This window comes from Marmota monax, unplaced genomic scaffold, assembly GCF_021218885.2.
Source record: "Marmota monax isolate L192 unplaced genomic scaffold, Marmota_monax_Labrador192_F-V1.1 WCK01_AAM20220418_F8-fsc00038, whole genome shotgun sequence".
Lineage (NCBI taxonomy): Eukaryota > Metazoa > Chordata > Mammalia > Rodentia > Sciuridae > Marmota > Marmota monax.
Window position 1 is genome coordinate 13,233,745 of NW_026692498.1, and position 27,650 is coordinate 13,261,394.

General features: G+C 36.6%; 2 protein-coding genes across 4 annotated transcripts in view; one reads left to right on the forward strand and one right to left on the reverse strand.

Annotated features, from left to right (window-relative positions):
• The window catches only part of Zfp91 (ZFP91 zinc finger protein, atypical E3 ubiquitin ligase), a 29,726-nt gene extending 7,674 nt beyond the window's left edge, over positions 1-22,052 (reverse strand). Inside the window, exons 1-8 of one of the 2 annotated variants that reach the window (XM_046445690.2) lie at positions 21,599-22,052; positions 17,727-17,755; positions 3,205-3,417; positions 2,943-2,979; positions 2,284-2,385; positions 1,543-1,677; positions 726-776; positions 260-338 (exon numbers count right to left, since the gene is read on the reverse strand). In XM_046445690.2, coding sequence (XP_046301646.1) covers positions 260-338; positions 726-776; positions 1,543-1,677; positions 2,284-2,385; positions 2,943-2,979; positions 3,205-3,417; positions 17,727-17,755; positions 21,599-21,945 — 993 coding nt within the window. In that variant the 5' untranslated portion in view covers positions 21,946-22,052. Of the gene's footprint in view, positions 1-259; positions 339-725; positions 777-1,542; positions 1,678-2,283; positions 2,389-2,942; positions 2,980-3,204; positions 3,418-17,726; positions 17,756-21,598 lie in introns of both variants that reach the window. The other variant, XM_046445689.2, reaches the window with a different exon arrangement.
• Positions 22,053-23,369: 1,317 nt separating this feature from the next.
• Lpxn (leupaxin) overlaps positions 23,370-27,650 on the forward strand; it is a 35,925-nt gene continuing 31,644 nt past the window's right edge. Inside the window, exon 1 of one of the 2 annotated variants that reach the window (XM_046445692.2) lies at positions 23,370-25,054. In XM_046445692.2, coding sequence (XP_046301648.1) covers positions 25,042-25,054 — 13 coding nt within the window. In that variant the 5' untranslated portion in view covers positions 23,370-25,041. The other variant, XM_046445693.2, reaches the window with a different exon arrangement.

The window sequence follows — 27,650 nt, forward strand, 5'->3', positions numbered from 1 at the left end:
TGAGAAGTGTTCAAACACTCTGCCCTCATAAATGGATTGAAGCTGTTAGTGTGAAAAAAAGGACTGTTTGCCATTCTACCTTTTGCTATGGAATGACACAGAACCAAGGCCATACTCAGCCTTTGTAACTAGGAGCCAATAGTTTCTGTTCATTATAAATTACCCAGTCTCAGGTTATTTTGTTTGAGTAGTACTATGAACTAAGAATGATTAAATAATTTTATTACTTAAGGCTGTCTTATGTAACAACTTCACTGACCTGCAAATAGCGAGGGTGAGCAAGAACAGTTCCACATCCTTCCATCTCACAACGGACATATTGAATTGGAGGTTTTTTCCTATTATCACAGCACAGAAGAAAGATCAAGAACAGAAAAGTATCATCATGTACTATTAAAAATAACTATATTACAGTATGAAGGATTATAACCTCTTTATTAGTATACAACTTGTAAAGAATTCGTGTTTGAAGTAACCCAAAATTGCCAAATGTTTCATAGTTTAAAATCAGCACAAATAAACTAGCAACCCCTCAAGAAGTAAAGGAAGTACTAAGAATTTCAGAAACTTCAACATTCTGCAATGAAAATAAAACAGTATCTATATCATGGATGTTAATGAAACTAAGTCATCCCTGCAGGATTATTATGAGCGCTAAATAATTATTAGTAAAGTGCCTAGCACCAGAAACAAGGTACGCAGGAACAGGAGTAGAAATTCCTCACCTCCTTTTGGGTAAACGTGGACTTTTGTCATCTTTTCGCCTTCTTCCTCTCCTATAATTAAAGAAAGAGTAACTGACCACATATTCTAGACTGAAATTTATAGTGGTGAAGGATGGCTGAAGGCATATACCTGAGCCTATGACCTGAGGACAAAGAGCAGGTGGCCAACACAAAGGATAAGACAGAATACATAAGATCAAAGATGTATCTGGTAAATTAGCAACATTTTACTCTGAAGTGATTTCACTTTCAAAATCAGTCTGTATCACAGATTAGACACATACCTTCCATAAACTATGCATTACTACAGAATCACATGTCATGATCCATTAGAACAAAAATTCATCACTTATATTAATCAAATTTAAAAATAGATTGAAAAAGTTTATTATCTTAAAATCCTACAAATGGAAACTAAATTTTCCTTGCAATATAACAAAAAATGAAATGTGGTTGCTAACACAGAAAATTTTTATAGCATCGAGGTTATTACATTTGGCTTATTTGCTCTACTTTGAAGGACCCATTTTTGCCCTATTTTTCCCCTGTTGTTTCTATTCCCTCTGCATCCATAAAGCCAGTGTCTCAGCTTCTTATTTAGACTTAAATTATTGCTTCGAATTAAAGTGAAGATTTTTGAAGCTTTTGTGAAAGGTCTCTCCAATGAAACTTCTCCAATGAAACTATCAGCTACTTGAGGCCAGATATTTTTAAATTAAAAAAAAAAATGTATATTTTGAAGTATGTACATGCTTTATTCCACTAGTGGCTTCAAAATTTGTTAGACTTCCATTTTTAATAAAAATTGCCAACTCACTTCCTAGGAGGTTCCTCATCTTCCCTAATTTCATTCTCTTCTTCTTTCACCTCCACTTCTACTTCCACTTTAATTTCCTTCTTTTCTTTCTCTTCTTTCACCTTCCCTGATTTTCTCCGTGGCTTTGGGGTTTCCCTGAAAACACAAATGCAATTCAAAATTGGCATTCTACAAAGAACCTTTTCAAAGGTTAAGGCACAGAATCATTGTTAAGATCCTCAGCTCACAAACTGCGATTTCCTATGAAATCCAAAGGTTCCTCAAATGCACAGTAATGATGTATATACTTGAAGTTCATGGGAAAAATCCCTAGGCTAAAGAAACCAAAAAAAATCAATTTTCCTTTTAGTTGTATAGACAGGTAAGCCCTACACCCCCAGATTCTAAGTATCCATGCAAATCATCACATCTTGGTAAGATAAAACATACATACAACTAATAATCTGGATAAGATCAAATTAAAATTCTGTAAATGCAAATCAGAACTGTAGGAGTGAAAAAAAAGTCAGATTTACAAAACAGGTGAATATTAATTACTCAGTTAAAATTATTTTTATACCTATTTAGTTAGGCAACAAAACAAAATAAAAACATACAACAGTGTTTTCTCATTCATTCGAACCCAGGGCCTCGCACTTGCTAGGCAATCACTCTACCGCTGAGCTATAACCCCCTGGCCCCCCCCCCCCCCCCCCCGTTTTTCACTGACATGTCTAGAATAAAATAAAATCTGAGACGTGCCTTTCTAAGTGAGGTTTGTAGGTCTCGTCTCTTGGATCATCTTTAAATGGTATTTCTTCTTCACTGATTAGCATCTCTTCTTCCTCCTCCTCTTCCTCATCACTACTAAAAATAAGCAAACAGAAATGAGAAATTCTGGTTATAATGATCATGACTAACTATTCTGTATTTGGTAATTTATTTTAGAGGTAAATAAAAATTCACATTAAGTTATCTAAAATTTTTTTCCTTACAAGTTAGTTGGACTGTAATCTACTACTGTTCCCTAATAATAAGGCAAACCATACAAATCCTAGATACACTATCACTTTATTAAATAAAGATAAAGTGGCAATTGTTTGATGGCACTAAGAACTTAAAAAAAAAAAAAAACTGACTTTATATTTTTAAAACAGTGGTCAAAACACCCACATTTCACATTAGTGCCTAGCATGGAGTAAGCCTAACCATAGAAGACACTTAAGACACAGATTCTGAACTGCACAACGAAAAATTACATGGTTTAAGCTCAAATTAAGATCAACATTAAATCTAAACATGATATCAAAACAAGTTAATTTATCTTAGAGCTCAAAGTAAAAAACAACTTCCAAAACATTAAATTAACTGTGTTCTATATACCCACAGGTTTAAATAAGAAATATAAAAACATTTTTTACCTAATGCCACCAGGAGACTGATGTTCTTCTGCAACTTCTAGAAAAATAAAAGTAAAAATACAATCTGTATATTAATATTTCTCTATGCAGACAAAAGATTTAAGTCAAATAACTGTATGAGGTAATTATAGAAAACTAATTATCTAAAAGAAATTCTCCTTAAACCTGTCCTTAAAAGTTTTAATTTTTAGATAAATGTTCAACGTTACATTTAAGATTTTAAAAAATTGGGGTATTAAGTATCCACACTCTATTAATGTACCATAATCAAGCTGATCTGTAATTGGTTCTGACTTGCAGATGAGCTGCAATGACCCAGTCTTGGAGCGAGAACTTCGAGTGTTTTCTGTATCTCGAAGGCGAGAGATAGATGTCCTGCTACTACTGCGCCAGCCCCTGCTAGGTCTAGATGCAGCAACGGAAACTTCCTGAGGGAGAGCAGACTCGTCTTCTTCCTCTTTCTCTTCCTTAGGATCTAGAACCAAAGGTGAGCCATTCTTTTTCAGTTTATCGTTAACCAATAACCATCTCTATATATCTACTAATTATAAACAGAACTATAATCAGGAGAAATTAAGTGTTTTCTAAAGGAAAAAAACAAAACACCCAGGTTATTACTGAAATATTAGAAACAAGATGAGGATACTAGATAAAACCTATCCTTGACATCATTAACATGTTGCAAAGCAGTAATTTTATATGCTATGAAGTATGTAAAATACTCTGAAGTAATTTGATTCATGGAGTTCTAGCCATTAGCTCTAAGTTAAAAGAGAGATTAAATTAAGAGGCAACCAAAAGAAAGAACCACAGTTCTAGATGTTTTAACAACCAATGTTGCAAGGAATTTCTTAAAAACAATGCCTTGCCTTTCCTTGACTCTAATCAAAGAGTTTTACTTAGAACTGCACTATGAATTTGAATTGATCCATAGAGCAACCCCATAGCAAAGTCCAGCTCCAGTGTTGTTTTGTTTCAGATGTCCTGTGAGATACTGCACACAGGTACACACACAATCTGTTGTTAGTCTACATTTCATCACATTTTAAGGGTAAATGAAGTGATACTCTCCTGAACAACAAGTAATAAAAAGTCAACATTAGAAATTGACTTTCATATTTGGGAGTGCCTAGACCTAGATAAAGGCAGTACATATTGAGGTCACAGGATGATACATTTCAGCTAGAAGCAAAATCTAACAGCCCAATAGAAAAATGGCACCTCGGTATAAAAATATGGCGACAAAAAAAAGCTCTATCTACTTACAATAAGCAAGAAACAAATAAAACGATAAGGCAATACCCAATTTTTTGCTTCTTTTCAACCATCATGTTCATAATGATCAAAATACTTAACACAATATACTGGTAAAGTTGTGAAAACACTCTAATACATAGATGTTAGTGTGAGTAATAGCAAAGCAAACTATTTTATTTTAAGGTCTAACAATAATAACCCTCTGTGCATAAGTACTTTGTACTCTGACCCACTGAGGCAACAGCCTGCCTTCTGATCCTAGGAAGTCTCCTACAGCTTGGCCTCTGCATTTATGGTTCTACTGTCAATCACTGTTCTTTCATTTCACCCCATTTTTGTCCTTTTCTGCTACAACAAAATTCTCAAAAATTCTTTTCAGTCTCTCCTGTGTAACTCATGGGATCCCAGTCATCAAACCAGAGGATTCTCCACTGATCTTTCCTTGATTACTGCATCTTATACTGGGAACTGCGGAGATGGCAGGTTGGGTCCATAAGTATCTATATGGATAGACTAAAACCATTCCAAAGTATTGAGTGGTTATTTGTTTTGCTTTTGTGCTGGTTCCCTTTTTGCTAAGCAATTCATTCCTCTATTTCTCTTTTCATATCTTAGTATAAGCAGCAAGGAGAATTCAGGTTGTATCTACATTTAGCTTGGAAATCTCAGGTAAACATCCAAGTTCATTCCTTACAAGCTCTACTTACACCCAATGATAGAGCACAATTCAGCCCTGAAGTTCTCTGCAACTTTATAACAAAGATTGCCTCTTCTCCACTGTCCAACATGCTCATCATTTCCTTCCAAGGCTTCTGCAGATTGCCTCTAATACTATTCCTGTCAACTATTACTTCAAGGCAACTGAACACTTCAGAATACTATCAGCCACTAAACATTACCTAATCCCCAAACTACATTCACATTTTTGGGTATTTTGTTATATCATATTTGCAGTATGTTAATTTTCCTAGTGCTGCCATAAAAAATTACCATGAAGACCTATTTAACTGAAAAGATCCCATATTCAAATGATGATCTGACATTGACAGTTACCTGAGTTAGGACTTTAGGGGGAGGTAATTCAATTAATAATATTAATATTAGACAAAATATACTTTAATTTAAAAACTATTACACGATACAAATATACTATATATTGACAAGTGTTTTAATCATTCAGAAGATAAAAACAACTGAAGGGAAAAACATGATACAGACAGTTCTCAAATTAAGATGGTACAACTTCCAATTCTTTGACTTTATTATAGTACAAAAGTGATAAGACATTCAGTTTTAAATTTTGATCTTTCCTGGGCTAAAAGTAAAATATTTTCTTTCAATGATAGGAAGCAACAGTAAGCCAAAGCACCTAGTCAGCTTTGAGAGGGCAAAGTATAGTCTATAGAGTATACTGGGTTGCTAGCCTATGATGTTTGGTATGTTTAATCCACAGAAACAGAAAAGGGGAAATGACTGCTTTTAAAAGGGTATCAGTCTTATTTGGTCTTAATGAAAATGCTCTGAACGGGACAGATGGTTGTACAATACTACAAATGTGTTAAATGTCACTAAATTGCATGCTTTAAAATGATTAATTTTTAAAGTCTTTGTTAAGTGATTTCTATCTCAATACATATACATACAGAGTCAGGTCTGACAATATATTAGCATAAACAATTATGACCAAATAGGAAAAGAGCCAAGAACAAATTTGTCTTGTTTAAAGATGATTTCTAGTAATTTCTCACAATAGCAGTTAACCCTGAGGAGATACCATGATATATAAATAGCAAGAAGAGAAAAAAGCCACAGTAGTTGAGGTGAAGAAAGACATCAGGCCAGTCAATCTATGAGCAATATGTAGTAACACTGAATACAACTTATATTCTTAAAAAAGAAGACCAAATAAGAGTAGGTAATACGATGAATTGAGACAATGAGAAACTGATACTACCGGAAGGACCATTTAAAAAAAATTCTTCAAGGTAGTAAAATATGATACAAGAGATTCTCAGTTTTATAGCCAAAGACAACACTAAGCCACCTAAAGCATCAAATTCCAAGTGATGATAGCTACCTGGTTGTGATAAAATACCTCAAATTAGAAGGATCATCTTAATATGATCTAGTCTTTTGACCCACAGGTTGCCATCTTTTGCTAACTGCAGCTTACAAAAGTTAAATAAAGCTAATATTTAATTATTGAATCAAACAGGGTGTGTTTGGTTGACAGACTGGGGAACAAACTAAAAGTTCTTCTCATCTCTATTGAGAGTATTCTGGGAAACTAGCAAACCTTAGGTACTTAGTAATGCCAGAAATATTTTTTTTTTTATTTATCTAAATTTAGTTACCATAACTCTCAAATAATTAGTAATCTTTACAGATGAGGACAGCATGTAACTGACAAGGAAATCACATATTAAATTAAAGGAGCTCACATATTAAATTTTGAAACTTGGACTTGAACCCAGGAATATCTATCTCAGTCCAAAGTCTATACCCTTCTACTATGCCACACCTAATCATATAAAAGAAGAATGGAGAATATCAGTGCAAGAGCTCAATTTAGATTTGGCTCATTTCCATTCAGTCTTGGGTACAAGTGCCAAGAAAGGAACCCATTTATAAAATATACGGACTTAAAAGACCCACACAAATTATTCCATCAGAATAAAATTTTAAATCTAAAACTGCAAGTAGTATTTTATTGTTTCAGAACCAGAGAAATTTATTATGTGTGATTACAAACAGGAAAAAAGTTTGCAGATCTAACTTAATGATTTTTACCCCCAAACATGGTCGATTCATTTATAAATCAACAAATGTTTATATAACACACACACTTACACATACATATATATGTTAATATGCAAATTAGATTTTTATTTTTCTAATTATCTCTCATTGTTTACTATTTGAGGCAGATATTAGTCCCTGGAGCACTGATAAAAAAGGAAGTAAAGGATAACAAATATTACTGAACTTTCACAAAATTTCTACGGATATTAAAAATTTAGGGTCCACCCTAAAATCACAAAGTAATACTACTAACTTTCAAAGTACAGGCATTAGGTGAATTAGTTTAGGTCTGAGAAAGTGGAAAGATGCTTTTCTCTGAACCCACAGCTCTTAAAACCAGTGTTATTTAACTTAATGGTCTCTTTAGCTACCAATTAGGTCAACACTTAAGTTTAAAAAAAGATGTCAGTGCCCTAAGAGAAAGAATAAGAAGTACTTAGCTGGAAGATACAAGCAGAAAGGAAAAACAGTGCATATAATATACCAAACTGAGAAATAAAAGTTAAGACCTAAATGTTTGGAGAAGGGGAAACATGGCACAAACTGTCATCATTTATAACACTGTTCATAAAGTCTAATTAAGAAGGTCCCTGAAGGGTTTTGTACTTTATCCTACAGCCATGAAAAGAGTTTAAGGAAGTAAGGAGGTGGCATGATTAGATTTGAATTTTTAATGTTTAGTTTGACTGAAGACTAGACAGGAAGAGGATAGACGTCTTAAGATCATTTAAAAGCCTACTGAAATAGAAGAGGTCACAAATAATAGCTTTAGAAGTGTAGTAACATTGGTGATGGCAATAATTAGAGACATGAGAAATAGGTGATGCTAGACAGAGCTAGGAAATGAAAAGTGAGTTGAGGAGGATTGGGTAAGGGTAATGAAAGTTAACTGTACTCCTCACGCACTGGTTTTAAAAATTAAAACTGTGAACCAATACATAGTGAAAATACAGTATATAAGCAAATTCACTTAAAATGGATGGATCTAGCACTTCGACTAGTTGTTAATTAGTTAATAACAACTTAATAAGTCCTTAACATTACCATGTGATCATAACAACAGTAGTCAGCCTTACCACACTAAATTCTCAAAACACCTCATGAGGTAGTTATTTTTTTCTCATTATAGAAAAGCAAAATGAAGCATGGAAAAGTTAAATTTTCCCAAGATCACTGATGTCCTTTCTAATGCCATGTTTACTAATCAACTTTCTAATCAGTTTCATGGCAAAGCATGGGACTTTCAGTGATATTAAAATTTGAAGAGGAACTAAATATGAAGTTAGAGAATTTTAGTGATGAAATATAAGATTCAAGGGGACATAAGCAGAGGATGAATAATCACTTTTGCAGTGGTGCTTGCCCTTTCATAAAGGTACGCCAAGAGTGGCATGTAATAAGGAAGCTAGTATAGCCTACTAAAAGATGAGGCCATGTGGCAGAGAACCCACAACTAGCAACAACTTCTATACATGTCAACAAGCCCATTCAGTTGCTGAACAAATGCCCAATTAGCCCAGAAAAATAGCAGAAAACAGTCCAGCCATCCCAGAGTCACAAAGAGATAAACTGTTGTTTTATGACACTAAATTTATGATGTTTGTTTGGTAGCAAAAACGAAGACACACCAAATCTTTAAGTTTTCTTTTGTCTCAATGTCTTCACGTATAAAAGGAAAGTTTATAGGAAATGATCACTAAAATCATATCCAATTCAAACATCAATCCACTCCTCAAATTTCAAGATTTAAGACACTAACCAAATAACAACAAAAACAGATTTAATGAGAATGAGTATCATTCACATAGGTTTGATGGAATAAAATGATTATCAGAATTAATCAAGGTTTTAAAGGGTGTTTAGGGAGCTTCCAGTTAAACAGAACAAATTGAATACACACTTTTTTTTTGTTTCTGCTTTCTCCTAAAACACTGCTAAAATGACAGAAAAGGAATTGTGACTAAAAATTGCAAAGTCAAAGGAACACAAGGAGACAATATCAGCTGTGTGATTTCAACAAAGATTTAGAAGAACAAATCCAGGGTGAGTGCTTAGTGATTTTTAAGATCAAATAAATGCTGTGAAAAAGAAACAAATACATTTTAAACAACCCCAGAAAGGTTAAGGAATTGTTGAGTCATATTTAGATATCTACATAGATATCTATAATATATATATGTGGGGAAGAATCAAAAGAGGCAGAACAGTTAGAAAAGTTTTTTTTGTTTTTTTTTTTTAATTTTTTATTGTTGGTTGTTTTTTAAAGTAAATTTAACATCCAGACTTCTTCATCCCATGCTGCCTTTTGAGTGGAGTTTTACCATTTAGGAGGGGTTAAAATAAACAGAGCTCTGGCATTAAAAGTTCCAATTGAGGGCAGAAGTGAAATACAGTCAGAGAAAAAAGGTAGTTAAATGGAAGCAAAAGTTAGGATCATAGAGGACCTGTCTCATTCATTCCCCACCAATTCTACCTAGAAAAGAGATACAAGAATCTCTAAAGAAAATGAACTGCTCCATGGAAAAGCTATTCCCAAACTATCCCTGAAACAGAAAAGGCAGGGGGGGGGGAAGAGTCTGACACATATACGTACAGCATTTCCAATTAGCATTTTAGCACTCTATTCCAAACATCAAAAGAACATCAAGGAACACCAGTGTAGTACTGCAAAATACATACCACACTGGTCCTCATCCTTGTCTCCTTGCATATAACTTCTAAACTCCTTGGAATGTCTGGAGTTATACCTCTCTATATGCTAATAAACTGACTAGTACTTAGCCCTTAAGTAGATTCAGTATGGGACTGATCACAGGAAAGAATAGGGTATGGTGAGTTTGGGCCTTTTCAGCCTCATTCCACCAACCTCCCAGGAGGGGGCAAGGGCTGAAGTTAAGTTGATCATTAAAGGCCAATGGCTTAGCCAGCTGTGCCTACATAACAAAACTTCTATAAAAACCCCAAAGGGCTGAGTTTAAGGAGCTTACAGATAGCTAAACATGTGGAGGGTCTGGAGGGTATGCACCCAGAAGGTATAGATGCTCCTCACTCCTTTCAACATTCCTTGCCCTATGCATCTCTTCTTCTGCATCCTGTCATTTCCTTTATAATCAAAGGGAAGTGTTTCCCTGAGTTCTATGAGCCACTCTAGCAATCCAGCTAAATCCAAGGAGCGGGGCTGTGGAAACTCCATTTCACAGGGGTCAGAAGCACAGGTAAAAAACCCAGGGCCTGAGAAACTGAACCTTTAACCTGTGGGATCTAATGCTATCTCCAGGTAGTTAATATTAGAATTAAATTGAATGTCAGAACTGAATTCAATTTACAGAACTCTACAGAACTGACTGCTTGGTTTGTGGTGAAACCATCACCACAGATCTAGTGTCAGAAGTGATCGTTGCTGTAGTGTAAAGAAGAAAATCAGTTTGTTATCCCTATTAACCTCAGAACCAGAAACTTGAGGAAAATCTCTAGTAAGAAAAACTAAACAGGGGCTGGGGATTAACTCAGTGGTAGAGTGCTTTCCTAGCATATCCAAGACCCCGGGTTCAATTTCCAGCACCATATACACATACAAGACAGACTAAATGAATGGGGAAAAAAAACTGAGAAGAAATACAGGAAAAAAACAAATGTATAAATGCATCCTTCGATGGGAGGCTAGGACATCATTAGAAAATGTCTTATGATTATTTCATGTTGCTGTAACAGAATACCACAGACTGGTAATTATTAAAGAATTTTATTTTTCACAGTTCTGGAGGCTAGGAAGTCCAATACGAGGATGTCAGACTTTGCAAGAGCCTTCTTCCTGCATAACATACTGCAAGGCATCACATGGTGAGAGCAAGAAGGGAGCAAGGGAGAGCAAAGGAAGGCAAATTTGCTTTTATAACAAAGCCACTTGAGTGATAAAGGCTCTAATCCATTCAGAAGGACACTGATCTCATGACCTAATCGCGTCCTACCTGACTTTTTCTAATACCACCACATTGACAAAAATTTCAACATGAGTCTTGGAGGAGATATTCAAACCACAGAAGAGCACACTACTTAAAAACAAACAAACAAACAAAAAACCCTCCTGGAAATCTAAAAATATATAAGAGCAAAAAACAAAACCTGGAAGACTTGAAATTAAGCTGGAAAAAAATCTCTTTTGAGAAAGCAGGATAAAAACAGAAAAGGTTAAGAAATACCAAACATATAATTAAGTAAAGGTAACAAATTTATCAAAAAGTGATAATAAAATTTGTCAAAAATTTAAGAATATGAATTTAATGGCTAAGTGTATCAATATGCTAGGCTGCAGTACCCAGCTGTTTGGTCAAACACAAGATAGATCAAAGGCCTTAAAAACAGAGACTGATATTTCATGAAGAAATTCAAGACTGCAACAGACTGTTTCCACCCCTCTGGATTTTATTGTCAAAAGGCAATACCAACTATTACTTGAATTTCTCATCTGCTTTTTAAAATTTGCTTTTAGTTGACAAAAATCATGTCTACTTATAGGTGAGGTGAACATTTATAATTTTGTGTTGCCTCAGCATCCACTTTGCAGATTTAGCTTTACCAGAGGCAGGGCTTTCATTCTTGACAGTTACCAGTTTTAAATCATACCCAAATGGCCTGAGTAGTCAGAAATAAGAGCTCTCCTGCTTAGCAGTCCAGGCTCCCCACTTCAAGCATTTACCCGTGAAATTAAAGTGACTCACACCCATTCCTCAATATCTACTGCTGATTGCTATGTTCTCTTCTTTCTCCCTCCCTGCCTGTGCTAAATTCTATATGTGTGCTCTCCAGGTGTGCCCCACTCCTGACTTGGGTCTTACCAAACTTTAGCCTTGAGTTGTATCCCTGAAGTCATGCCTGCCATCAGATCTGTGAAAGGACAAGGCCACCCTGCAAGACACCTGTGTCAATAGATCCTATGCTGGTGCTCTTCTGTCCTGGCCTTCAGTGGCTAGCTGATAAAGTGATGGAGAAACTTGGAAGAGTTTCATTCCAAACAGTCAGGTACAATGTGGTGTCTGGATTGTGTATAAAGATTCAATCAAACTAATTAAAGCATTTGTCACCTCAGCTTGACAATTTTTTATATATATTTAAGTTAATTTTCGTAATGATGAGAAAGGGGTCTAGTTTCATTCTTCTGCATGTGGCTGGGCAATTTTCCCAGCATAATCTATTGCAGAGTATGTCATTTCTCCAAGATGTGTTCTTAACAGCATTTCCTATTGCTACACTATTATCAATACCACTGTAAACTGTACTATTTTTTAATTCTGTAATTTCAATTTTCTAATTTTTCTTGCAGATAAACTAAAAAAAAATTGATTTTTTTTTAAAAATACATTTATCTTATATCCCGTGGGATGGCAAAAGCCTTGTAGCTATTGCCTGCAGCATTTTGGAATACTGTCCAAGACCACCTTGACATAAACAGTCTAGACTGAAAGACCAATAAGGAGAGGAAACATGCAAATAAAAAATATTAAATGGTTGTTCTTTAAGTCACTAAATGTTTAGATGTTTTTAAAAATACAGCAATAGAAAATACCAAAATTTACAAAAGATTACAGTAAATAAAATAACAGGGTTTAGAAACTGACAAAGCAGCAGAATTACACGCAAATCAACAAATAGGTTACGAGCTGGGAGTTTAGAATCAAAGAAGCTAGCCAGGCTTAATGAAATAGGGAGGCAGAAGACAGGCACAGTTTTGCTCTAAGACAATTAAATGCAGATGCTAAAGGGGCCTTTGCCTGAATGTAGTGAGATTAATCTGGCTAGTTTTAATTCAGAGGAGTTTGATCCCTCTTGGATATACAGGCATTAAATCAGTTGATTCCTTTTTGTGAGAGTGTCTTGTCCATTCAGATCATCTTAGAATGAAGACAATGTTATGCCCTCATGTGTAGGTGAGTTTTTCTTAGGGGTGTTGGATTCTTAAATTCTGGCTATGAATTTACCCACCTAGGACATTAGTTTTCCCTTTCTTCCATCAAAGCATGCTGCTATAACTCTCAAGAGGTGTTTACTAGAAAAGGCATCTTAGTATAATTATTATATATAGCAGAATAAAGATAAATGTGTCAGAAGTTGAATTGTAATGGGCAACTTGTTATTTTTGTGAAAGACCCATTTATCTGACAAAATGTCCTATAAGTGAAATAAGTTGATAAGTCTCTCTAAGCCCCTATCATAATCCGCATGTATTGTGTGTCTTTACTTCTAAGGATTTACAAGAGCAGAAGAAATATAGGAGATCTGGAAGTTTGATCTAGAAAATAGACTACATGATCTGGGCCATTCCCTAACAAGGAACAAGATGTTTGAGTTCATTCTCATACTGCGAAATAATATGGCTCTTGCTTATGATAAAGGGCTTGTAAGGAAGGAAAAATAAAATGCCTATGTAGGGCGAGGGTTGTAGCTCAGTACTAGAGTGCTTATAAGCATGTGTGAAGCCCTGGGTTTAATCCTCAGCACCACATAAAGATAAATAAAGGTATTGTATCCACTTACAACAAAAAAAAAAAAAAAGAAAAAGAAAAAGAAAAAAAGCCTACTTAATGTACTGTCAGAGCTCCGAGGCTTGAGTAGTATCAATACCAGAGTCAGAAACTTCAGTTTCTAAAATCTATCTAGACTACTCTGTATATGTCTATCGTTAGCCCACTTTGCTTGTTTTCTATAATAAGAAACTCCATTTTGAATTATTAATACTGATGCATTAATATTAAGCAGTATTAAGAGAAACCGGGAGAAGAGTTTTTTTTTTTCTTTTAAGCTCACTTTAGAATATGTAAAAGAGAATGCGTCAACTAAAACTAATAGCACATTTAAGGGTTGGGATTGGGTTTATACATGCCCTTTCTCACCAAAGACTTTCCTTCCACAGTTCTTTTATGTTCAAAACTGACAGCATTTTATTATAGTTAGTAAAACAAGGTGATTAAGAATACTGAAAATTATTCAAGAATTACGAAGACCATGTCCTGAATATATTGCACATCTTATTCTGTATAGAAACTCAAATGGTAAACATTGCCAAAGTGAGATTTCCTTGCTGGAGTGAGATAAAAAAACTAGAGTGCCTGTTCTATGAATTGAGGAATAATACAAATATTGTTTTAACAATACTGAAAATGAGATGCATCGTTAAAGGAAAGAAGAAGCAATATTATGTTGTGAAGTTGCATGTCTACAAAAGAAAACAATGTGATGTAGGAGACTGATTTTAAAGGACAAGAAATTAATAAAGTGTATTCCAACACAGTAAAAATAAAAAACTATTGAAAGTAAAATTATGAAAAAAGTATTGAATACCAATTGATTCTAATTTTTTTTTAAAAATCAAGTAGCCAGGCATGCTGGTGAATCTCTATGATCCTAGCTATTTGGGAGGCTAAGGTGGGAGGATCCAAGTTCAAAGCTGGCTTTGGCAACTTAGGGAGACTGATCGAAATAAAAAATGAAAAGGGATGAGGATGTAGCTCAGTGGTAAAGAGCCCCATGGTTCAAACCCCAGGAGGAGGAAGGGTGGCGGTGGTCATAGGGGCAGGGATTGGAGAGATCATAATCTATAAATTAGACTAAATTAATCTAAAACAAATATCTGAGGATATGATATAAGGCAGAGGGAATAAAAAGAAAAACAAGCTAATATTTTGGTAATAATTACACATATTTGCTGAGTATAATAAACTAGGTGCCACAAAGAGTTAAGAGTTAAACTGTCCTAAATAATCTACTTTCCAGATGTTCTGAATTCATCTAATGACTAATCTTTGTCAAAGGTCACCTCTCTGTAACAAGAGTAACTGAAAATAGAACTATTCTGAATAAAAGGTGAGTCTCAAAGTGTAATACAGTAAAATTTTCAAGCAACAACTATCCCAAAATGTCTTCCATAAACTGATTTTATTAGATATTCTTTAGAGAGGGTTTCATAGTAAAATAAATTAGGTAATTGCTGTACATTTTGGTATTTATACTGCATAGTACTAAAAAAGAAAAAAATTCCTAAGAAAACCTACAGTATATTCTATCTAACATTAATAACGCAAAACACTGCCCATATTTACTTAACTCTGTAGTATTGACAATTATTCCAGGAAACACCTAAAACATCCATTAGTAAACATTAAAGCATCACGCTGCCCAATTTTTATGTTGGATCTTAAGCAATTTTAACTATTATTCACTAAGAACCCAAAAGACAGGAGAAAAAATTAGGTTTTATGTATAGTTTTTAAAAAGAAATTAAAATTATGAGTAAAGCAGGGGTGCCAATAAGTTTAGATAAACATTTAGATAAGCCACCCTTTTACTTTATTACTGTGAGTACAGTATTGGTTGCTTTGATTTAATTTCACTTACACTTTCTGAATAAATTTAACAACCATTATTTAGCAAAATACCTTTCTATTTGTTTTACATACACCTATCGAGGTTAAATAAATGTAGTAGGAACAGAAATTCATGATAATGCTTCTTTATTATTTCTTCAGTTTGAAAAATGAATGTAGCACTTTGCAACTTAAAAATCATGGAAAGCTGCTTTCTTTGTACAATACTGTTTACTTGTTGAAACACGTCAAAGGTTCTTCTTTTCAATTCAAGGAAAGCATAACTTTCTGGTTGTTTGGAGCAAATGAGTAAAAACAATCATAAAAATATCATAATATTAATAAAAGAGAGTCATAACTTCTAAAAAATAACAAAACGTTTTCAAAAAGTTTCTTTGAAATACAAATGAATAAAAATTCAGCAGACCGAATATGAAGACTCTGCCAGGGTCTACAGGTAACTTTTTGACATAGAAGAAAGAACTGAGGTGAACTGTAAATATCAAATGGTACAGGAAAAAGTGAGTACTAGAATCTTCCTGACTTTTTCACTAATCTCTCCTGTAATGTTAGATACGGGTCTTAGGGTTGAGCAGCTACTCTTAACATGTGAACTAATGAAGACATGGAGATGGGAGTTTGAGAGTACACAGGCTCAGATCATTTAACTAGTGGATTAAAGTGAGATGAGATTTTGAGACTGAATTACTAAGAATAAAGTTTTAATCTTTCCATAGCTGCAAAACTAAATAGCATGCCAACTTCTGGTTTAATATTATCTACACAAAGATCATTTACCCCCAAAAAGGGGTTCAAAATGTCTATATAAATTGTTCTCAAGTCAACCCAAAGTAATTTCTTTAGACACATAAAGTAACTATAGCTCTGATGAAGGCAGGTTGTTTTTTTTAAATAAGAACTGCTCTGGTACTTGATTATGGTCTGTCTCCTCATATATATATATTTTTTTACATCATAAAAATCTATAAAATGTCTCTGAACATAAGACCTTCCGTTCTAGGCAGATATAACTACTGTTTTCATTTAACTCAGCAGACAAAATAATCATGCAAAGCTTTCTACACAAAACTTTGCCTAGTATGTAATATTTCTTGCCTGAACACACACACACATATGTATGGAAATAAATAAATAAATAAGCAGGCTGTAAGTGGACCTTAAAAAAGTAACTGGTAGCTAGGTATCATGACACATACCTATAATCCCAGGTACTCAGGAGATTATTCTACTTTCTACCAGGAGTATCCCAAATTTGAAATCAGCCTTAGCAACTTAGCAAGACTGTCTCAAAATAAAAAATAAAATGTGCTGGGTGTGTAGCTCAGTGTAAAAGTATCTCTGGGTTTAATCCCCAATATCACATAGAAAAACAAAAATAAAATCACTGGTCAACTCTCAACTATTAAGTAGACTCCAGGTATTGGAAACTGGCTGTTAGTACTGAGTCAAAAGCATATACAATAATTGAAATACTTGAGTATACTGTTCCAGTTTTAAGGAGGATCCCACATATTTGAGCTTAACATTAAACAACACAACCAATACCTAGAAAAGAAAAATGTAATCAATCGGCTACTGGCTCAATCAAGTGGCAGTAATTATAATAATTCAATCTACAAAGCCAGAATAAAATCTCTTAAATAAAAGTATTTTAGAAAGAAAAAAGTGAACATCAGCTTTCCTTCATAAATCAGACAAACAGAAAACTAGATTCAATAAACATTTAATTGGCTAAAACATTACATAGAAATGACCTAATAACTTCATTTAATTATTCACCAGGCTGAAATCTTAGAACATTTTCTTTCTGTATTCTTCAAACTGCAATCAAAATTTTAGTCTCTACCAGTATAAACACTGCCTACACTTTATTCTATATACTATGTATTACTTCTTTCTTCATTACTTCATTTAAAAAAGGCTAAATAGCTTTAAAAATTATAATAAACTGTCATTAAATTATGGTTCCTGGGCTGGAGCTGTAGCTCAGTGGCAGAGCGCTTGCCTAGCATGTGTGAGGCACTGGGTTCTATCCTTAGCACTGCATAAAAAACTAAACAAATAAAGGCATTCTGTGCACCTACAACTAAAAAAAAAATAATAATAATAATAATAATTATGGTTCTCATTGTTGAGTTTCTAAAAACTGTGAAGATATTTTACTATCTAAATCTGATTGATGACATCTAAATAGGCTCTATCAACTTCACTAATGTTTTACTGAACAAAAGTTCCTTTTATATGGGAATTTTTTTGAATTAGGCTGGAGCTTATTCTACTTTCTACCAGATTATAACACAGTGTCATTCATACATATACAAGAGAGGTAAAAATGACCAAGTCTTACCTTTATCAGTTGTTATTTTTTCTACGCATCTGAAAGAAATAAGAGTCAAACATTAAATGAGCAATCTTGCACATTTCCTGAAAACATACATATTTATCTCTTTTAGGTTCATCTCCAGAGAGATACAGAAAGCAACTAAAGCAGTTTTGTACAAGAGTAAAATATGACACTTTCAACAGTGATGGAAATATTCTGCATCTGCACTGTCCAATACGTCGGTTGTTCCATATATTTTTGAAAGATTATAACTTTCTTTTATATTATAAATGTGCAATTAATATAAGATAACCATCAATCTTCTTAGCTTTAAATGAAAATAACAATAGAAGCTAAATTTCTGAAAAATTTTTGAAATGGTTCAATGTTTTTACCACCATACTGATTGCTCTAGGATCCTGGATCACTCAAGATTCCAGTCTTGTACAATTGAACCCTTCTGGAAACAATGGGTTCTAAGCTTTTTCAAGTCAGGATATTATTGCCTCTTCTCATATTCATAGCCCTCAAAAGAGAAATAGCAAAAACATAAGGAAAAAATGCCACCTAAAAATTTATTACTTTCATCAATTCCTCCCCTAAAAGGACAACAAAATAGAATTCTTTTTATGGTACCAGGAACTGAACTCAGGGGCACTCAACCACTGAGCCACATCTCCAACCCTATTTTGTATTTTATTTAGAGACAGGGTCTCACTGAGTGGCTTAGTACATTGCTTTACTCAGGCTGGCTTTGAAGAGATCCTCCTGCCTCAGCTTTCCAAGCCCTTAGGATTATAGGGACGTGCCAGCATAGCCAGCAGCAAAATAGAATTCTATATACCACAAATTAAAAGCAATACTTTTCCTTCAGCTACAACTTTTATCTGAACCTGAAAGATGACCATTAAAAATACTCCAGTTTTAGCTGAACTTATAAAGGTTAAAAATGTATGTTAATAAAGTTTAAAAATCTGAAATACACAAGATATGCATATATTGTACAGCAGAATGAAAAGTTATTTTATATATTAACAATCTCATTGTTTTTACATTAGCAAAAAGCAAGGTCTTTTCTAACATTAAAGCAGGTGGGGGGGGGGAGAATCACATCAAAATCAAATCACATACAAAATTACTAAAGTTACCGTGTTCCTTATATAATTATTTAAAAGATTAAATGACAATATATAAACTGAGAATCTTTTTTAATATATTTTAGTTGTAGTTGGGCACAATACCTTTATTTATTTTGTTTTATGTGGTGCTGAGGATCAAACCCAGTGCCTTGAATATGCTAGGTGAGCACTCTACCGCTGAGCCCCATGAACAGCCCAAGAATCGTATGTATATAATTTTACTAGCTAAAATACAGCAAATGATGAGTCTAGCTATTAAGTAATAAGAATGCATAAACTTTGCTAAAATTTGGTATATCTTTCCTTACAATTAGCTGTTTAGACTTTACTTTATAATGACTATCATTTAAATTTCCTGCCTTTCTCTTGAATAAATTCACTGAAAATTTCTTTATTCCCCTTCATTTATAAACATTTCCTACTCTCCCTGTTAACTCCTAAACATTTCAATGTGAATAAACAAATTATAAATTCAGCCAGGAGTGGTTGTGCATGCCTGTAATACCAGAGGCTCAGTAGGCTGAGGCAGGAGGATTCCAAGTTCAAGGTCAGCTTCAGCTAAGCTACCCAGCAAAATCCTGTCTCCAGATAAAAAATAAAAAAGGCTGAGGATATATGTATATTAAAGTTTATGAAACTATAACCTAATTATCACCCAACCATAAAGCTCATTTTATAAGTTCATAAAATATCAATTACAGATGAAGCAGATCTGAAGACGCTGAGTGACTTGCCCAGGGCCACTTAGCACTATAAAGCTGGGACCTGAACTTTTCTGATTTAAACCCAATGCTTTTTTTTTTTTTAACTACTAAATAATTTACCTATGATAGGAACAGAAGTTTGGTCAATTCAAATTTACCGAGCTTTTAAACTATGGTACACTTTAAAAAATAAATGTGGGTTAAAACAGTTACTTAGGATTTTGATATGCTTGTCAGTGTATTTCTGAAAACAGATTTTGTTTAGAACACTGCAGTACCATCAGTAAGCACACCTTTCCTGAGGCACCGAGGACTTCACATCAGATAAAAAAACTAACCATAACCCAGCAAGATCTGACTCAGATTAAATTTCCTAAGTTCATATTTTGCAACACTGTACTAAATTTTCTTGAGTAAAGTTTCTTTTGTAATATTTTGATTCTAATGCAGGAATTAATAACAAGTAATGTGTTAACTTGTTTTAAACAAACATATTCTCTAAACTGTCACAAAGAAATGATGTGCACGGATTTGAGCTACTTAATTTTAACATATTCACAAGTATCCTGTGCATCCTAATCTTGCACCAAAGATATTTAGTAATAAGTGAATTTCAAGTAATACCAGCACTTAAAAAAAAAAAAAAAATCTGTATAATGGTCATACCCCACCTTTTTGCAAAAAAATTGGCATGAAATCTGCGACAATTATATAGTGAAATACAGTCCGTAATTCCCTATGAGGCACAGGTAAAGAAAGTCACCAAAGGAATTTATATCAAAATAAGACTAATAATACCTATCTTTTGAAACTTCTAAGAAATTAAGTATAGAACTTTAAAATTTTTATGAACATGAAATGAATCTACAGCAATTAGAATTCCAACTGCAGCTGAAAAATTTCTAGATATAATTTTTATTGTCCACAGAACTGCAATTTATACAATAAATTCTCTAAGTTACATTAACTTAAATGGCATTCGGAACTTTGAAAGCACTTCTCTACCAAAATGATACCTCTGAATTCTATTCCTTTTCCTGAGGTTTCTAACACAAGGATACCAGGTCACAAGTTTCTTTTAGGCTTTAAATGTACTGGGTGTAGTGCAAGTCAAACCTTGCCACTCTCTCTACTGGAGGAATGGAAACTTAAAACTGACACTGCTTTCAATTTTCTTTGCTTTTACTAATTTTTTTTCCCCTTAGTCTAAGGACACAAATGACGTTCTCAAGAATGAATTCAATAGCTAATGTGATTAGCTTTGTAATTTAAAAATCTATGTGTTCCAGTGTTCTTAATATATAAACATTATACTTAAATTACTTAAAATATTTATGCTCCAGGCCATTTGTTTGTGGTTCTTCTATTACCTCTAGGTAATAATTCCTTCCAGACTCTCTCTTAAGAATGAAGCACACATTCCTATTAAAATAGATGCAAAACTAAAGAAAAAACATGCTACTTGGCAAAAACAAAAATTAAGTATTCACCTAGTTTAGTTATACAAAATACTCTATACGTCTTTGCCCTGATGAGAAGTATCAAATTCTTACAAAAAAAAAGAAAAATGAATTTGTCAATTTAGGAGAGTAAAAACAAACATACTATTAGAATTGGTTCTTGGGCTAATTAATGGGGGGGGGGGGGGCATTCTTGAAGGCAAGGAACCTGCTGTTGATTTCCTAATGGGGATGTGATGTAATACTGGAAAGCAGCCGAAGGGAAAGCGATAGGCTGACAAAGGGGGTGGCAGATGCCAGAGAGGGACATGCCTGCGGGCGGCAGGGAAGAGGTGGGGTCATCAGGGAGCAAAAGAGAGCACCGTACAAAGAGTGATTTCAGGGAGCGGGAAAGTGGCCAGACTGATAGAGGACACCAGGGTGCAGGGAAGCGATAGACCGCAAATCGGGAAACGGCGTGACATCTGGCGTGCAGAGCCGGCAGGGGGCAGAGCAGGCAGGGTGTCACGTGGAGTGGGCGCTACGGGAGCCGAGAGGGTTGCGTGCAGACAGAGGGGGGTCTTTACCACCGCCTGAAATGCTGCGGTACTCACAGGAGTCGCGGACTCTTCTTGCCCTGAACTGGAGACGGGGCCTTCGCGGCCTGGGACTGCTGCCCTGGGGCGTCGAGAGGCCTGGCGCTGGGGCTGCTCCTCCGCCGGCGGGGATACTCGGCCTTCCTCCGGCGGGACACAGCGGCGGCGGCGGCGGCCGCAGCGGCTCGGCCTCGGTCCCGACCTCCCCTCAGCACGCGGCTGCTCGTGGTCCCCGCAGGCGCCGCCGCCGCCACCTCAAGGGGCCGTTGTTGGGGCTCCTCTGGAGCCGCCTTGGCCGCCGCCGCCTCTCCCCCTTCCTGGTCCTGCTGCTCCGGGGGTCTCGGCTCTTCCGTCTCCCCCGGCATCGGGGCTCGTCCGTCCCCCACCCCCTCGTTCCAGGCGGTGGAGGCGGAGGCGGCGGCGGCCGCGACGCTGCTCCCCCCGCCCCCCTCGCCTCCCGGAGCGTCCGGCTCACTCTCACCCTGAGCTCCTTTCCCCCCTCCCCTCCGCCCGCTCCGAGGATACCCCCCCGCCCCCTGCCACTCAAGACCCGCTACCGCTGACGGCACGCGCGCGCGCCCGCCACAAACGCTCAGCGGACCAATCGGAGAAGAGGATCGGCCTCCCTGCCCGTACTCCCGCGGTCCCTAACGCAGCGACGTACTAAGTTCCCGCCCCCAACCCCTCCCTCAGCCAATGAAGAAACAGCTCCAAGGGAGCGCGCGAGGTTTCCTTCCCCGCGCACCCGTTCTCACCGTTAAACGGCTGCGTCTCGCGACAATCACAAAGTGACCTTTTCCCCCCCTCCGGAGTTCAATGCGCGCTAGGGGCAGTGGGAGAGGTAGATCTAGGGAGGGAGGCGGGTGGTTAGAAAAAGTACCTCTTTCTCCGCCTTGCGCGCGCCCGGGACTAGCTGCGCGCGCACCTGCCTCCCTAAGGAGCCGCAAGTGCCACAAGAGCTGTTTCTAAGCTTCCTTAAACCAGAGAAGTAGCTTGGGCGTTCTGCCGCCTCCACCCCTACCCCACTTCCCTGTCTCTGTCCTTTCTGTCCCCAACGCCACCAGGTCTTGCGGGGAGAAGGGGGAAATTTTTTTGAGCTGTCGCTTCTCCTTTAAGAAAAAAATCCCCGTCGGCTGCCGGATGAAAGTCTCCGAAAAAATGGCGGCGGTAGGTCGGAGGCGGAGTAATGTGGACCCGCCTCTTGACGCATGCGCATGGATAATTTGGCCAAGGGCATCCTGGGAAATGAAGTCGTACTTACCCTACGCTTCAAGAAAAATGATAGGAAACCAGAGGCGGAGAGGATGCTGGGAGTTTTTGACCAAGTCACGATGGGAAAGGTAGTTTGCTTTTTCCGGAGGCAACGTTTCCGGGTTAGGCCGGGACGCCTGCCTACATCCGGGCTCAGCTGAGCCGGTTGCTGGAAGGCTTGCCCGGAAGGCTATCTCCCAGTTCTTGGTACTTTCTTGGCGTTAGCGTATCTTTTCCGGAGTGGCCATATCATAATCCTTATTTACTTTGGTTGGTTCAAATGACGCTTATCATGGGGCCGGCCAGCGTTCATTTTATATTATTCGTCTTGTCTTCCTGTGTCTGACCCGCTCTCCTGCCAGCCCTTGGAGGTCAGGGAGCGAATCGGCGTCCATCGGGTCTGCAGGGGCCTAGCAATGCCCCACTCATTTCAGTTTTAATAAAATGTGTGGAATTCATTATAAAGTGGCTTTGCTGCCAGATGTTGAGGCGTCAAGGAGCTGGCGTCACTGCCTGGCTTGGCTGTGGTCCCTGAGCTGGAGAGAGACATTAGCGTGACTTTTAGTGACCTCGGAGAAGCTAAACTCCCCACCCGGAAGTTTGAGGTTTATAAATGTTACTGCTGCACAGGAAGCACGGTCGGGACCGCAGCTTTGTCAGAAGTTATTTTTCTGCTCGCTAGCGTGTGCAAGCAAATTGTTTTCCTGATGCGTCAAAAGGGAGTTTCCATTGATGATCTTCAAGTTGTAGTCATTAATGCCATGGTCCTCTCCCATTCCTTCCCTTAATCCCTAATAATCAAGGAACGATTTGCAAGAATAGTTCTTTACCTCTGGAAAATAAAGTATCCTGGGTTAAAATCCTGAAAAGGAGGAAGATGGAAAGAAGATTTGGGGATTCAATTCCAAATTTCTCTTTAATCATTAAATTGAACTGCAGATAACTGCTGAAGTACATTTTTTCTTTCCAGTATTTTACTTACCACTTAAGATTAGGCAAATGTTTTATATTCACTACGGAGTGTTTTGCACTTTGATAGAGCTAATGTCATTTCCAGTTGTAAAAACGTTTGGCATATTGTCATTGGGGGATTTTTCAGTATTTGCAGTGAGCAGACTTTTAAAACAGCACTGACATCCAATGGCTGCATAAAGTAATACAGAGAAATATCTGTTTTCCAAAAAAAAAAAAAAAAAGACAGTGGAATGATTCCTTAAACAAACAAGCAAAAGACCACTGTGTTTTAGAAGAAAGATCATGGGCTTTGACCTAAAATGTGGATTATTGTAAGTAGAAATGCTACCCTAGTCTGTTATAAATTACGATTCCTTGAACCTACTTCACTGCTAAAAACTGGGTAAAATGTATTTTAAGAGGCAATTATTACAGTTCCTTACTGCCTGATGGTAGGCCTTTGGTAAATGTTTTATTTCACCCGATTGAATAAAATAACAGTGATAAAAAAAATTAATCCCAGTGTCAGTTAAAAAAAATACTGCTACAGGGTAATATCACTAGGGGGGAATTGTTTAATTCAAATGTCCACACAGTCTAGAACCTTGTATCTTAAACTTTCCAGTTTTATTTTTCATTACTTCATAGATGTTTGCATTTTGGACCACTGAATAAGCCAGTGGCCAAGAATCCAACTTCTGCCTTGCTTTTTAAAGGACTTACAAACTATACAGGAAAGCAAGTAAGTTTAATTTATGAATAATTTAGTAAAGAATTTGGTGTTAGTTAATGCTGATTGAAATTTTAAGGTGGCTGTGCCTCTATGGTCCCTCAGCTTCACAGAAAAAAAACAAAAAAGAGCAGTTTCTTAGTAACATGAGTTATCTATCTACACTTGGGGAAAAAAACCCACAAGTGTATACCTGCCATTCCCATTAGTTCAAGATGAATTTTGGCACATAGCAGGTGTTCAAAATTAGTTTTGAATCTTTATCACCCTGACCAATGAACTACCAAAACTCAAACCTTCCAACCTGCTTCCTATGTCGGTCCCATTTTAAAAACTGTGACCTACAAGAAAAGAAGAAATTCACCAAATCAAAAGAGAGGAAGTGTTAAGCAAATACAGGAACCAAAAAAAGTTGTAGAGGCTGCTTTAGACGGTCTCATTTAGTTCCTTTGTGGTCCTCTTCTTCACCACATGCCAAAGCAGTTCTTCACAACCTGTGAGACCAGAGCATCTTGGGTGTGGAACAATGGAAGAGCTGGGTGAGTGAGGAGTGTCTTGGAGGAGAAACGGAGAGGATGAAGACTTGGCCACCATCTCCATGTATGGTGGGGTGTATTTGCAGTCAGACAGGGAATAGTGCTGGAAGATTTTTTTCGCATCTATCCTCAATCCATACAAGAGTGAGCATGAGGAACTATGACTGGGGCAACAGTAAGTTCACTGTTTGCAGTGGCACAATATGCAGAGAGTTTGGTGCTTACTACAGTGTGAACTCTGGGACAAGTACTTCTGGACAGATTTGTGACTGAAATTGTCAGTTTTTATTGTGGGCTTTTCCCTTTTGGGGACTGCTGGAGATCATAGGGTGACTACACAGCTAGACAACTGCAGAGATGTGATTTGTGGAGAAACCATGTGAAAGGAAGAAAATGGGGGGAGATGGTGTTATGAGGAAGAGAAATGAGGTAGAAGTACAAGAAAAAAGGATCTGCAGAGGTTGGAGAAAGGCCAGAGTGGTTTTATTTGTTCTGTGGCACAGTATTAAATCAAGAAGACATAGTACTGTAACTACAGTGATTTTGTTGGTAAGCTTTTTATTCAGAGGAATCCAGAAGGAGTAGATTACTGTGGCCTGAAAATATAATACTTCCTCCTTACACTTTGAGGCAAGTAAGTAAAATGGGCAGTGGAACTAATTTCAAGCTTTGGAGTAATGCAAAGTTTTTCATTCTTGGTACTCATTCAGTAGACTTTGCCAACCTTTTTTTTTTTTTTTTTTTTGCGGGGGGGGGGGTATTGCAGCAGTCTCCTAATATTGAGCCACGAACTTGTACCAAGGTTTCAAGCTGTATTAATTCTTCAGTGTTCAGGATTTGTGTGTGTTCACAGATATGTCAAAAGTGCAAACAACAACCATAAATGAGATATCTTGTACAATTTCTTTAAGAAAATGTTGGTTGGAGTGTGATTTCAGAGCTGGAGAAAGAGGAAGGAACAAGAACAAATAACAGGAGGGGAGAAATGTTAATGAAAAGAAAAAAGTTTTTGAAGTAAAGTCTATTTTGATACTGCAGATTGACTTTTTTAAAAAAAAATTCTAGTACTGGGGTTTGAAGCTGGAACTCTCTACTATTGAGCTACATCCTCAGCCTTAAAAAAATTTTTTTTTTTTTTTTAAAAGCAGAATCTGGATAAATTGCTGAGACTGTCCTTAAACTTAGGATCCTCCTGGCCTCAGCCTCCCAAGCCATTAGAATTACAGGCCTACAACACCACACTTGATAGGAGGTAGCATATTTTGAACCTGGGATAGAATACAAATTCTTATGAATTGTGAGTGTTGGGAGAATTTGCATTTCTGCCTGAGTCCCATCAGGTTTTCTTTTTTTAAAGGGTACCAAATTTCATTAAGATAATCAAAGGAAACTAGTACTTATTCAGTGACATTGGCTTAAACTAGATGATATTGTAAATCATTTTAGTATTTGCAGCAATCCTCTGAAATAGATATTATCTACTTTTTTTTCAGGTAAAAAACCATAATAACTTGTTCAGTGTTACTCCCAGGAGCATCTGATACCAAAACCAATTAAGCCGCAAGGTGTTCTCCTGTACTAAAATTGTGTTAGTTCAGGTATTCTGGTCAATGAAATAACCCCATTAAGAAATTGTGTAGTTTTGCATTTACTGAGCAGGATGGATGTTAAAGAAATCTTTTTGAGAAATGTAGAAAGTACCAGGTAGCCTGGAAGCTAACATGTACAGATTATCCAGTGGGCTATTGATGGCTGTACCCCATCAGTTTCTTCAAACTGTCATCAGCTCCATAGTTACCCCAAGAATGTTTCCCTCCCGCTTCAGCAAAGGAGTACCGTTGAGAATAGTGTGACTTAGGTGAGCAAATCTTTCCTCTCTGCAGTACTGCCTTAGAGGTTAGGAGTTTGTAGCCCCATAGGTTTTACCTAAATCCTCATTACACAAGAATGGTAGATAAAAAGAACCAGGAGTATTATGGATCATTTCATTTCAACCTTGGGAGACCCCCAGGATCCCTCACTGCATTCCTTCCATATAAATGTAGGTACTGATTTCCATGGAGAAGCACTAGGGAGAGGACTGAAGAGTTTTCAGTCTAGTACCTCCCCACACCCAATAATCTCATCTGTCATACTGAAATGAGTCATCTTCAGATTACAGAATCTGGCAAAAGGCAGAAACTCTTCAGGAAACAGGAAGAGAAAGCCTTGTTAACTCATGACTCAGGAGAGTTTTCGTGACTTTTGATAGCTGATGCTTCCATGCGCTTCACAGTATGGTCTCCCGCTTCTTGCAATTTTTACTGTAAATGCGTTTTATTAATCTAGGAAGAACTTTGACTTCTGGTTGTAGCAAAGCTTAGTAGAAAATTAAAAAGAGGCTATATTTTAATATAATAAACGATTGCAATTCTGAAATTTAGTATTGAGTCTGGCTAATGAAATTCTGAGACAAAAAGTTTTACTTCTCTTTCTTAATTTTCTTTTTCTTTGTTCTTCTTTAAAACCTTTCATTATAGGCTGGGCATAGTGGCCTGTAAATTCCAGGAGGCTGAGGCAGGAGGATGTCAAGTTGGGTGCCAACCTGAGCAACTTAGCA